A 14,108-nucleotide genomic window follows, 5' to 3' on the forward strand; every position below is an offset into this window, starting at 1 on the left:
ACACATCAGGCTCTGAATTACCACAGGGGCTGCAGCACTGGGCTCAAACACAGCAGCAATTGTGAGGGTGGTGCAGCGCTGGCTCTCTGGTGACCTCATTCTTTCATGGCGTATTTCATCCGTTAGAATCAGAACTGTATGTTAACTTTGTTCATTAACCCGTCCAAAAGTTCACAAGCCGTTTCTGTTCTCTGTAACTAGCTATCAATTCTCCCGTTCAAATATACAGGAAATCAAAAGGTAGAAGCATTTTCTCCAGGCTAGCCCAGCTAACTGCAGCTTTTCAGGGGGAGGTGGAGAGACATAAACACTCATTTGAACTGGCTTGTACACAAAGCTCTTGCCAACTCTTTGAAGCACTCCACAGTGGGCTGCGCCTTTTGAAGAATAGATTGGAACATCTTTAGAAAGAAACTCGTAAATCCAGGCCGGCGTGACAATAAGGAAAATTGGAGAGCATTAGACGTGTTCCCGACAGCTGAACTGTGGCAAATGGGTGCAGCGGGTCGGCGAAAGAACCACGCCGTGCAGCCAACCCAAGTCCAGAGTTGGGAGCTCTTTCTGACGGTCGCGATAGTAAATCATTCACTGGGCACAATTCTGCAACACAGAAGCCAATCTGTTCCCCACGTACGACTTCCCAGCAAGAGGAAGAAAGCAGCCTGAGAATGAGGGACTTCATTCTCACAAAGACCCAGGGGTCTGGGTTCTCCAAGACTGCAAAGTCACAGTGGAAGAAAGAGAGCGCTCCAGACTTTACTTTACATATCCCCGAGAAGCGCTGAGCAGAGCGGCCACCTCCGCAGGAAGCACTCTGCAGCCTCGCCAAAAGTCACGATGGTGCAAGTCTGAAAATCAACTGGAATCCACAGATCGGAGTTGTGAAAGAAATTACTGTGCCTGGAAGACTTCAGACCATCAGCAAGGGGTCGTATTTTTATTATTATTTTAATAAATTATTTTATCAGGGGCTTGTACAACTCTTATCACAATCCATCCATCCATCCATCCATGTGTCAAGCACATTTGTACATTTGTTGCCCTCATCATTTTCAAAACATTTTTTTCTACTTGAGCTCTTGGTATCAACTCCTCATTTTTAGCCTCCCTCCCCCACCCTGCCTCCCTCAGGAACCCTTGAAAATTTATAAATAATTATTATTTTTTCATCTCTTACACTGACCGATGTCTCCCTTTTTTAATCTATGAAGATTTAAAACAAAGCGTAAAGTGATGGGTTTCTTTGCAGAAATGAGTTGGGTTACGAATTGGGTTGCTAACTGAAAGGTCAGCAGTTTGAAACCACCAGCCCCCATGAGGGAGAAGAAGGAGGCCTTCTACTCCTGTAAAGAATTACGGTCTCAGCACCCCCCCCCCCCCCACCAGCTGCTCTCCCTTGTCCTATAGGGTCACTGTGAGTCACAATCGACTCAATGGCTGTGAGAACAGCAGCCACTGCCCTCAGAGGCAATGTGCCAAAGTTGCTTGGCAAAGCAAGAGGGGACCTGTGGTCTACGAGTTGGAAAAAATGTAGATTAAAGAGCAAAACTAGAGCACCTGGTATTGTTTGTTGTCCGTCGTCTGAGATGGGAGAAGCCCTTGCTAGCGGGCACTCTAGTCTAGGGAGAGATGTCCTTGGGAAGCCTCGGGTGTGGTCTTCCATCGCAGTCTGAGGGGATGCAGGGAAGGATCCCCAATGCCCACATGACTCAGGTGTTGTGCCTCTTCATTTCCCGGTAGGGTCTCTGCTGCAACCTCCTGGCAGCAGCCGCACTTTCGGGATGGGAAGCGCCCCTGCAGAGGACAGTGCTGGGAGGGAGTATTCGCTGGAGCAGAGCAAACTCTAAGCCAACTGAGTTTTGTTTGGTTTTCTTTGTGCACACCTTACCTCCCACCTTTCCAAGCAGACTCTGCCTGTGTATCAGTGTTCAGCGGTACAAGTCAGCTGTTTTCCCTTGAATATCTGAGCGCTTACTTTGTGCTAGGAACAGAGAGAAGGGCTTTCCAAACCTGATGTCTGTGTGTGTGTGTTCCCAACAATCTGTGAGGTCCGTCAGATCACTAGCCTCCCCCCTCCCCCCACGCTCTGCAGGGTAGGAAACTGAAGTTCACCAAAGTCCAGAAGCCTTGCCCAAGGCCACACCGTGAAAGGGGGGTGCTGGCAGGCAGCCCCCAACTTGTTTCAATCCTGACCACAATGATGGCCCATTGGGGTTCTGTTTCGGGGAGGCTTCTTTACAGGTGATCACTGATGAGCCAGGAAGCAAGCATCCCCCAAACTTCAGGGCAATCAACATGGACTTGCCAACCTTCTTTTCTCCAGAAGGATTTGAGTGCTGGACGAGGTGGAAGGGCAGTCTGCTTTGCCCAGCTCCTCCGGGTTTCGTTATCAAATGTATGCTCTGGTCGAAGGCACCTGGCAGAAAATGGGAAGAGAGTCTTCCTTCCACCCCGGGCTGCAGGGAGGAAAAGGGAGGTGGGAGAGGGCTTGAAAATGGATGTTCTCTCCCTCTCGCTGCTTCTCTAGATTCTGATCGGAGCCGTCATCGCCATGGGCTCCGCCGACAGGGATGGCCGCCTCCACCCCGGAGACGAGCTCGTCTATGTGGACGGGATTCCAGTGGCCGGCAAGACCCACCGCTACGTCATCGACCTCATGCACCACGCCGCCCGGAACGGGCAAGTCCACCTCACTGTGAGAAGAAAGGTGCTATCTGGAGGTATGGACCGGGGGCGCGGGGAGGGGTGTGTGAGATGCTTTGGTGAGACCGACGGACCTTTGGAGCAGATTTTTAAATCAATTGTTGATATGATGTTGCTAAATTAGAAATTAAAAAATCCTGGACTCAGATAGGGAGAGGTTGTATTCAGAAAGAAAAGATTAAGTAGAGAAGGTTCTGTGACTCAATCAGTGAGGCTGTCAGGAGCTACAGGAAAAGGGAGCTTTTCTCGCTGTGAGGAAAAAACCCCGGGGTGCTGAAGGGATCCGAGAGGGTGACATCATCGGAGAGTATTCTGGGGAGAGGCCTGTATGTAGGATCATATTGGGACAGGTGGAGAGAACCGAAGTCCAGGGACTTGGGGGAAGGATAGAAGTTTAAATAAAGTGTGACTTGCAAACATTTTCCTTTCTTTTGTCTTTTAAAGATCATTTTATGGATGGCTCTTACAGCTTTTATAACAATCTATATATTAATTGTATCAAGCATATTTGTATATATGTTGCCATCATTATTTTCTAAACATTTACTTTCTATTTGAGCCCTTGGTATCAGCTCCTCTTTTTTACCCTCTCTCCCCCCTCCCACAAACATTTCGTTGTTAATTGATCTGTGGGGATAAAAATGTTCAGCTACATATTTGTGAGACAAGGACAGAAAACTCAAAGGGTGTGTGTCTGTCTGGCCTCATCACAGGTCAGCAAAGGGGAACCTGAGGGTCTTATCTAAGTCATATGGAAGGAGGGGCAGTTCTATGCAGAGAGCTGTTTCTCAAACGCACAGGTGGGGGATTTCTTTAACCCTCCTGTTTTCCAGGATCCCTGGAGTTTCCATCAAGTCAGCATTCTCTACCTGAAGGACTAAACCCGCAACCTAGACTTGCAAACCCTACCTGTGATTTGGACGGTGCATATGCTCCCCACTAACACAAAAACCCCAGCACTGCTGGAGGCCTAGATTTTATGTTTGGTGATTAAGCATTTTGAGCAAAGCCTGAGGTTCATTTCAGATACGTGTTATCTTTGCTCTTTGGTAAATGCTCTTTCTAAGAAGAACATCGCGGGAATGAGAAATAGCTCTTTTGGAAATATTTCTCACTGTGTTTACGAATGAAGAACCACAGTCGTTTGAGACCAGAGCGGGGTGACCACGATGGAAAATTAGTTGTTAACACCGAGCCACATAAAAGATGCCAATGCTTCTGGTACCCTGATCCAGAAAAATGTAGCAGCGCCCCGCTCTGAGGAAAATGCAAAGCCGATAGCTGCAAACTCATGAAACAGATAAATGAGAAGTCACTATTCCCTTCCCCATCATTTTCTCTGCTTCCTGAAGAATCCACCAAAGTCATACTTCTAAAACTCAGCCCTTGTGTTCATAACTCATTCGGCTCTTCTCACCACCTCAACATCCCTCACACACCTGCCACACAAAAAAGATGTATGTGTTCAAGGAGTGTGTCTGTGACAAACAACCACGCTGTTTACTGCCATCAGCTGAGGGTGATGGTCTCTCTTCAGTGCTCAGTGACGGGCAGAAGGCTTTTGTCCCAGCATCCCACTGGCCTCTCTGCTCAGACCCCTGATGGCCCCTCCCTCATGCAAACTCTTTAATGCTGGGATGAAGACCTTGGCAACATGAGCTCACATGTTATGGATGAGGAAACTGAGGCCCAGAGGTTCAGGAACTTGCTCCCCGCCCCCTCCCCCCAAAAAAGAAAAACGTATTGCCATTGAATGGATTCTGCCCCATAGCAACCTGGTAGGACTGAGTTGAACTCCCAGGGAGGGCCACCAAGGCTTGAATCTTTACTGCCACCTCTTTCTTTCACAGAGCAGCGGGTGGATCCAAAGCACCAACCTTTTGGTTAGCAGCCAAAAGCTTAACCGCTGTGCTACCCATAGTCCAAAATAACAGCAGTGGCGCTATAGACACAAGATGACCATCCTGCCCACCCCAACCTGCCCTCATTCAATCTCCTGAAATTGATTTGCTGCCAACTCATAGCAACCCTATAGGACAGCGTAGAACTGCCCCTGTGCGTTTCCTAGACTATAACCCTGTACAAGAGTAGACAGCCCCATCGTTCTGCCAAGGAACGGCTGGTGACTTTGAACTGCTGACTTAGCAGTCAGCAGCCCGATGGGTGACCACTGTGCTACCTGGGTTATCCACAGAGTTGAATTTCCTTGTGCAATTTTCAGTTCCTCTCCCCACCCTGAGTGGCTCCGTTTTCACTCAGCTGCTCAGCAAAAGACTGGCAGTTCTAATCCACCTGGACGCACCACAAAAGAAAGGCATGGTAATCCACGTCCATAAGATCACAGCCATTGAAAACCCTATTGAGTGCAATTCTACTCTGATGCACATGGCTTTCCAGGAGCCAGCACCACCTCGGTGGCCACAGATTGGGTTCTTTGCCTGACCTCCCTCTACCACTAGCAGCATCTGATGGAATTCAAAGGTTGTGGACCACCCCTTAACAGATGTCAGTCTCTGCTGTGAGGAGTCCTCGTGGGCTACGATAACATTTAGAACGAGAAAAATGGCCAATGGCTTATCACTCACTGAAATATCAGAGACAAGGGAGCTTATTGGTCACACTGAAAATCCTTTGCTTTTTGAGTTCTCTCAAAACTAGAGTCAGAACAAACACGATCATTTCAAAGGGCAAGTCAGAAGGCTCTTCAGCCAGTAGAGACAATATATCCTGTGTAGTGTGCAGGTTTTGCTAAGAGGTGCCGTTCATTCTCTGAAATTCATGGCCTACCGCTTGACCCAAGAAGTAAAACACCTTGAATTATGCCTTACCCTGGGGCCAGATGCCAGGAGGAGACAGGGCTTGCCTAGTTAGCATTTAACCATCTCTCTCCCTGCAGAGTAATTTTTAATAAAAAAAATAAATTAAATGTTTGCTGTGCTATGTTCTGCAACCCAAAGATAAATTTAAAAAGATACCTGATTTACAAGGACATATATTTCGAAGCCCAAAACCAATGCATCGACATAATTTCATGCTCCTCTTGCTACCAACTGATTATGGCAAATTAAATTTTGTTCTAATCAACCCAAGCTGCTAGAGTGGATGCCAAATGCTGCTATATATATCTACAATTTGTAGAGCATGACTTCTGTGAAGATGCTCCTTGCTGCAGTTCCCAGAGACGGAAGCCAGGCTTCCGAGTGTGTCAGTGCCTTCCCTTTGGAAGCCTGTGCTGCCGCTCACTGCCCCAGCACACCAGGAGGGGCTCCAGGCTACTGCAGCTCATTCTTCCCCAGAGGCTTCATCAGTATGAAAGACATTAAGCTTAGCAAAAGATACTTGGATACCCAATGAAAGATCATAAAAATATTACATGGGAAGACATCTAAAAAATAAAAATCACAGGAAGACAAGCCTTCTTCCCCATTACCATCCCCCCCCCCCCTTTGAATGAGAAAGGACAACCGCAGTGGCAGGGAGGCATCCTTTCAAGGGTGTTGCTAGCATCATTACTGTTCTTTCCTAAGTAAAGGCAGAGTCCCTACATGGTGCAAGTAGTCAAAGCTGCTACGGGAAAGGTTGGTAGTTCAAGCCACCTCGAGGTGCCTCAGAAGATAAGCCTGATGATCAACCTCTGACTATTCAGCCATTGGCAAGGCTGTGGGGTACAGTTCTACTCTGACCACATGGGGTCGCCATGGGTCAGGGTTGTTTCCATGGCAACTGCTGGGTTACACAAAGGCAGTAGGCAGTGCCAGCATGGCTTATGATGGGTGAGTTCAAATCTGAAGGGAGATGAACAATCAGATTTGACCACTTGTAGAGTAGGGAAGAAGACGGGTCACTGAAATTATTTGCTTCACCCTTCTCATTGCCCCAGTTGGTGCAAATGCCCTGCCGCCCGCCCCCGGCAGAAGACAGAGAGACCCAAGAAATCAACCACTTAAGACAGTAAATCAGAAGCAATGTTAGTCTTCACCAACAGAGACTGCTCGGGATCTGGATGCTCAGATACCTTCTCCCTTGATGCTCAAGAAAAAGAACACACCCATTATTAAAGATGCAGATTATTTACATTAGTTGAAAGTTAATGACACAACTAAACTACCTCAAACATTAAATGAAAATATGCGAATGCTCAAGATTCTGCACCGCATTTCCAATTAGGCAAAAGCAAGCTTACAAAAAAACCAAGTCGCCATCAAGTCCATTCAGATGCATGGCAATCTTGCATTTCAGAGTTGAATGGTGGGTCTCCCATGGGGCTTTCAATGGCTGTAGTCTTACGGAAGTTGGTCACAGGACTTGCTTCTCAGCTGCCTCTTGGTAACTTTGAACCACTGACCATTTGGTTAGTAGTTCAGTATTTAGTTTTGTACCACCTAGAGACTCTCTGAAAAGTGACAACTTGTAAGATATAAGAAGAAAACCTTCAGTAACACATTCAATGTTATTTACTAGTTAACAGTAGCACAGGTCTTGTATCTTCAACTGGCTTTGAGAAGACAGTGGCTTAGCCATGTCACCACCTTTTAAGATTTAGTTGTGTTTTCCCAATGATATTAGAAGATTGACTTTAAGTGTTACCATGAGAGTCGACTTTTTAAGTGTATCTCTTTCATAATTCAGCTTTGAGACATTCAGCCCAAGAACACATTATTTCGAATACTCACAGTTCCTCAGAACGGAGGGTGTCTCCCAGGAGTCTCCTTAAATGTAAACCTAGAATTGATGTGAAAGCTCTATAACTTAATCAAATAGTTAGCATCATCCTTAAAGTTATCAGTACCTTTCCAAAACCTAGTGGAAAATCTAATTGTCAGGCTAAGGCCAAGAAAGGAAAGGTTGTCTTGGCAACCGAGTGAAAAGTTCAGGCAGTCTTTAGGGTGCATTCCTCTGTCCTGGTTACTACAGTTTTTTGTCTGCACCAAATGCATGTCTTTGTCCTTTATCAAAGCACAATGTCATCCATTTAAATAAATTGTCTTCCTTGGTACATATAAATCAGGAGTGCACAAACTCACATGCCACCAGACAGGCCAGCCCCTCATGTTTGCAGGCCCACAGCCACAAGCTGCCCCCTTCTCCACCAGGTCCCATGTGCACATACATGTGGACACTCCGTCCACACATCCACTTCTTCACACAGACATGCCACAGTGGTCACCCTTTGGCCATGTTCCAAAGCAAAATAGGGCCCTCTGCAGTGTCTCCAGCCATCCGCGAGACCATCCCGACAAGAGGCCCAGACACACCTTGAGAGCAGGAGAAGCCATTTGGTCAGAGAATCCGAGAGTCATGGTTCTGAGAACACGGCCTAGGAGGAAAATCCTGCCAATGTATCACGTGGTGAGAATACAAATGAGAAAGATCATTTGCAAGCGACGTTAGGGAGTGGTAAGGTTTGTGATCGTCTATAAAGTACATACTCAATCTGAAGAGAAGCCATTACCCAATTCTACATGACTCCTGCCAGTTCTTTTGTTTTGTTTTTCTAAAGAAGGTAGAAATCCCTTGGCAGTATCCCTTTAGTTCTTGGAAGGAGGGGCACACTGTGCCACACAGCACTTGCACATGCTGCTCCCTCCCCCTAGAGCACACTGCATCTCAGATCTCACCTCGGCCCCAGCCATTAGGGGGCTCTGAATGCCAGCACCGGGTAGAATCACTTTAGAAGAAGAAGGTTATTTCTGTAAAAGATCACTAGTTCTAAACATTGGCATCAATGTGAATAATCATTGGACACTGCAGGCCATCCAGGAGAAAGACAAGGTTTTCTACTCACGTAAAGTTAGTGTGGGCAATAACTGATACAGTGGTTTATCTGGGGTGTGGGAGAATGGGATGGGGCATAGGGAGGATGAGGGGATTTAGGGAGCAAACAATGAATGCAGGAGGTGGGAGGGAGCATTAGAATTGATTGTGTTGATGTGTATTCAACTCTTTTACAAAGTGTTTAAATATGGGAGTGTGTGATTTGTGAATACTAAATCAAAAAACCTACTAAAGGAAAAAAAAAAAAACTTGTCCAATGGTTACCATGGGTGAAGGAGGAAGTTTGCTGAGAGGGCATTGAGTTTATGCGAATGGTGGGGAAATAATTTGGGAAAGGATATCAATAATGGTTGTAGAACAAAAAGAGTATGTAGTCAATAGTACTGAATTCTACATGTGGAAGTTGTTGGAGAATAGTTTGTTGTGTATATTTTTGCCACAATTTTAATAAAATAATTACATGCATAATAATGAGTATAAGGAAGAAGAAAATGTTCTAGAATTGATTGTAGTGATAACTTTACAACTCTTATTGATATGATTAAATTATTGACAGTTATTGAATTATTGTCAACCTAATGCCAAGAGTCGCTATTGGCATTTGATAGAATCCATTTGACAGGAGTGGTTTGGCTTGGGTTGGGTTGGGTGCAAGTTACCACAAAGAAGGGAAACTAAATAGGTCTACAGAACTGGGACAGCTTTTGGCAAGTGGTTGCTTATTCTGGTCTAAGCCATCTCACCTAGAGAACATTGTCCAAGACTCCCTCCTCTCCCAACGGAAGCCCATCTCCCAGTCAATAGTAGCTGTTTCCAGTGGGACTGGTGGGGAAGAAACAGAAATTTAACCTTAAAAAAATGAATCATTTTACTTGAATAGGTATGAAGTGACAGAATTCTAAGTCTCCATGTGCATGTAAGCCAGAAGAATGAGTCAGGGATCCTGGAGGATAGTGAATTTAAAAAAAGAAAAGAGGAGGAAGCTTAGCACTTGGTATTTTTGTCACTTTATGACATTTACAACACGAGTATTATTCTGAAGCAACCCTGTTGAGTTGGCTGTCTACATCAGGAAGGGGTGTTGGAAAGACCATCTTACGTGGCTCTAGAAGATGGCTGAGGAGAAAGATGATGTGGGGCCCATGCTGTTCTTCAAAGTCAATCAGAAAGAATTTGGAAGCCTTCCTAAGTCCCAGATTTTAAATGAGTGCTTTTGTTAAAGATAAAGAACTTGCTTTTAGAGGTTGAAAGACTAGTCCAAAAGGCAATAGAAAAAGCCAGCTTCTAATGTATTGGAGGCTTTCAGTTGCCCAGTGCCACACATGCTGACTGCATCAATGATGTCCCCCACCCCCTTTTAGAACCAGTAGCCACTCCCCAACACTTACTGGAGAGACAGATCATTTTTCTTTGTTGCTGCTTTACTGACAGCCACAGCCTCTCAACTCCCTAAAATATGACAGCCAGAAAATGAGATCTCTCTTGTCACTGCCTATGACATTTAGTTACTTATTTGGTCCAGTAACTCAGGGAGATTTTCAGTTTAATGTAACAGCATAATAATTGTTTTTCTTCTTCCTGACTATCTCTGATCACTTTATTTCCAAGTTGCACAAGGACTGATAAAGGACATGTGCTTCACCAAGACAATAACAGCTTGTCTTCGGGTGATGATGCCAAGGGAGGAGCACACATGTGATAACCAATAGTTTTAAAGTCTGGTTGAAAAGAGGGAAAAGGGCATATGACATTGACATCTTGTTCTTCTACGACCTTGGTACATTTCTTAGAAATGAAAAACATTCTTTTTTTCTAAATTAAAACTTGATTAATTAAATCTTAAAAAAAACATATAATTTATCAAATGCTAATAAGCAACAGGCCTGGGTCTTAACTATTCTGTAATTACAAACAAGAAACGAATATATTCTTATAAGGCCATGAATCTCTTTATCTGAATCTACAAAGAAATCCATCTCATTCTTCTTAAGGTTATCAGTGTCACAAAACATCTCATCAAGTCTCTGTGCTTTGTCCCCTGACTTTTCATTTCAGAATGGAATTACAGCTTCTAAAGTTAGGAGCCTTCCCTGGAACTTTTGCTGATTATTTTTAATCTGTCTCATGAGACAAAGTCCAGCATTCTAAATAGGGGACTATGTCTAGAGACTCAACAAAGGACTCATTAGCTGCGATTATTTTGTACCTTCCTATTCCTCTGGTCCATAAACATCTTTTGAGTACACTGACCAGGTTATATGAAAGAATAAAATAGTCTTATTTCTAAAGATAGAATGTTAGGTCCCTACTTCGGTTTTTCTGGTAAGAGTACCGCCCTCGGGTCTGAAATTAAAAATCACAAGCCCCTTTTTGAGCCGCAGACCCCTTTCCCTTCAAACCTCGCCTCCCTCGGCTGCCACCTGCCTGTCATTTCTCCCAGTAAAGAGGTCTACTTTCTCATGGAAGAATGGCTTTATTTTTTATTTATTTTCTTTAGTTTTATCTACCTTCTCGATAACATTGAACATATCTTACAACAGTAACACAGAGTCTATGTGACCAAGGCCTGTAACACAACCTTAGAGATTCAAAGATTATAATCCCTTGGTCTGATGCCGTTATTCGACTTGACCCTGGAGTGGGCTAACCATGCTGAAGCAGCATATTTCCTACCTGCACAGATGACATTAGTGTCTCTGCTAGCAGAGCCTCACACACTAAACAGAACGTGGCTCTTTGGGAAATTTTGATAGGTCACTGTACATGGACACCCCTCACTGTTAGACCCACTTAGCAGCACTCCTCAAAGTGTGTGGTCTTGAACCTGATCAGACTCTAAGCCCAGTCTTTCCTGACCTACTGCACATGGCCTCTGACAGTGTGTAACTTGTGTGTGCTCCTTAGGTGACTCTATGCACACAACAGTTTAAGAATATGGACACCTTTTGCAAGACTGCCTATGGTCAGTTCTTCAGCAGCTAAAAGGCCCATGTCCAACATTTCACATTGCCTAGGGAGGCTTCGAGTCTAAAGAAGAAGAAGATAAAAACAAGGGGCGGCAAAGAAGAACCTGATGGGGGTTTACCAGTATTTCCAATGAAAAGTGACATTGGCCCCAAACATGAGGGGGGCTGGGGCTCTACTGCCGGATTTGTTGTCTGGGCCTGGAAGGAACGAGAAGCCCATCGGTTACTCCACAAGCCATGCCAAGCATATGTTGTAGTCATTCAGAGGCCCTTGTTAAATAGCTGAGTCCCTGTGTGTTGTGCGTCTTCCAGGGGAGCCCTGCCCAGAGAACGGGAGGAGTCCGGGTTCCGTGTCCACCCACCACAGCTCACCCCGCAGTGATTACGCCACCTATGCCAACAGCAACCACGCAGCCCCCAGCAGCAACGCCTCGCCCCCCGAGGGCTTCGCCTCGCACAGCCTGCAGACCAGCGACGTGGTCATCCACCGCAAGGAGGACGAAGGCTTCGGATTTGTCATCATCAGCTCCCTCAACAGACCGGAATCTGGATCCACTATAAGTGAGTGGCTAGTCCGTCTGCGTTTGAATAAGGAGGCTTGCTTGTATTCGCTCTGGTGGTGAGGACGCTGGGCCAGGGGATCAGAGGGTCGCTGCAGACATCTTGGGTGGCCTGCGCACTCTTAACCCTGGCTAGCCCTGTGGCTGGAAGATCACGATCATGCCCACGAAAGTCCTTCTTTGGTTTCTAAGGCGGGGTAGGGGCCGGGGGAGGGGAAGAAATTAAAACAGAATCGTGTGAAGGTGGCGGTTTGAGAGGGAAAGGTGGGCTTTTTCCTGGATAGAGCCAGGAATGCGTCTCCTAGGAAGTAGTGTTTGATTGAAAGATGCTCAGTAAGATGAAATCGGAGAAAAGCAGTGCAGGGAGAAACCTTCCGGGGAGAATGAGCCCATCAATCAGGAAGTACGTGGACAGCCAGTGTGGCTGAGGTGTGGGGTGCAAGGGGGAGGGCAAGGGTCAGAGACGCAACACTAGGCGGGAGCCCACCGGTATGGAGATTCCCAGGCCGTGGGAAGGCATGTGGCGTGTCATCTAATGCCGTACCCGTCATCCAAGGCGTTTAACTAGTCTGAAATCCGCCTTGCATTGTTCAGAGGTCAGTTCAGCCGCGTGTAGAAAATAAAACTGGGGGTGGAGGAACAAGAGTCGAAGCAGGAGCTCCTGCTACCATTCCCCGTTGCCGCTGAGTCGATGCCACTCCTGGTGAGCCCATGTGTGTCAGACTAGCATTGCCCCCCACGGGGTTTGCAGTGACTGAGTTTTCAGAAATAGATTGCCCAACCCTCGTCCCAACTGTCCTCTGGGTGGACTCAAACATCCAACCTTGTGGCTAGCAATTGACCTGTTTGCACTAGTCATGCGCACTGAGACAGTGTTCGTGCTCTGGGGTGCCTTCCTGTAAGGTGGTAGCAGCTGCAACTGGAGAAGGAGATGCTCAGCGGAGGAGCAGCAAACGTCACTCTGCCTCCTGCTGAGCTGTTCTTTTTTTCCCTTCAAGCTGCAGGTGTTGGTAAAGTAAGGCTTTGGCCCCACTCGGTTGGGCCAAATTGAATGAGATTCTAGATGTGGTCACGGTATCATAATTTTTTTTTGCTTCATCTTGTTTTGTACTTTTATTTTCTTCCCTAAGTGTATGCTCTGTAGTCAAGAATATATATACTTAGGACCAGTAGGACTTTTTTGATGTAATATAACCTACCAATACCTATGTTACTATGTGTAATTTTTATTAGACATCATAGTTCTTAATTTGTTTACAGTTTTATGAAAGATAGTGTCACTTTTATTGACAAAGGAAAAGTAATCTTGCCATTAGATGCATACAAAGGTAGTATTAGTTGGTGGCTAAGTATTTTACATAAAAATTGACATCAGTCACTGTCTTGAGAATTCAGGGAAATAGGGTTAAATTTCAAACTTCAACAGTTTTCTCAAACCTAACGACGTGAAATTAGGATTCCAAAGAGACTCTGAAATTTCATATCTCAGGGAAATGACAGTACATTAATCACATTGTGGCTGGATGATTTAAAAATTGCATTTGACTTTTGAAAAATAAAGAGAACTGAAGAGTTAAAAAAAAAAAAAAGCAAGCAAAAGCCATGCTGCCGCCTTCCCAGAAGGTGGAAGCAGCTGAGGATGGCAGAAGTAGGCCAATTCAGCTCGTGAACTTGCCTTCCCCTGGGAGGCTCTGGGCGTCTGTACAGCAGGTGCCGGTCAGACGCTCTGTATCTCTGCAAATCAGCCATCTTTGTGGGATCCCAGGCTACTAAGTCCCTTTCCTTTCATTAACACGGTTCTAGTCCCTCACGGTGAGTAATAAGGAGACAAAAGTGGGGACAGAAACACTAGCTCATTGTTCTTGCTGATTGAGACCCCACAGTTGTAGGGAGCCACACCAATAAAGAGCACTTCAGAAAAACAAAATTAGTCATAATTGCACCCATATTGTAGTCCTAAAAATTGTGGTTTTCAGCACACTGCACAGAGTAGAAAGCCCAACGATACATAAGAAGTCAAATTCTTGAAAATTATTACAAACTTTGTTGATAAGGTTAATGTTTTCAAAAGCCGCCAACAGTAGAGAGAGTTGCTCCCTTTTGC

General features: G+C 45.6%; 1 protein-coding gene across 1 annotated transcript in view; it reads left to right on the forward strand.

Moving 5' to 3' along the window:
- MAGI2 (membrane associated guanylate kinase, WW and PDZ domain containing 2) overlaps positions 1-14,108 on the forward strand; it is a 1,549,501-nt gene that overhangs the window by 1,369,943 nt on the left and 165,450 nt on the right. The window contains exons 15-16 of the mRNA XM_075558486.1: positions 2,528-2,720; positions 11,757-12,005. Coding sequence (XP_075414601.1) covers positions 2,528-2,720; positions 11,757-12,005 — 442 coding nt within the window. The remainder of the gene's footprint in view (positions 1-2,527; positions 2,721-11,756; positions 12,006-14,108) is intronic.

Source organism: Tenrec ecaudatus, chromosome 9, assembly GCF_050624435.1.
Source record: "Tenrec ecaudatus isolate mTenEca1 chromosome 9, mTenEca1.hap1, whole genome shotgun sequence".
Taxonomy (NCBI): Eukaryota; Metazoa; Chordata; class Mammalia; order Afrosoricida; family Tenrecidae; genus Tenrec; species Tenrec ecaudatus.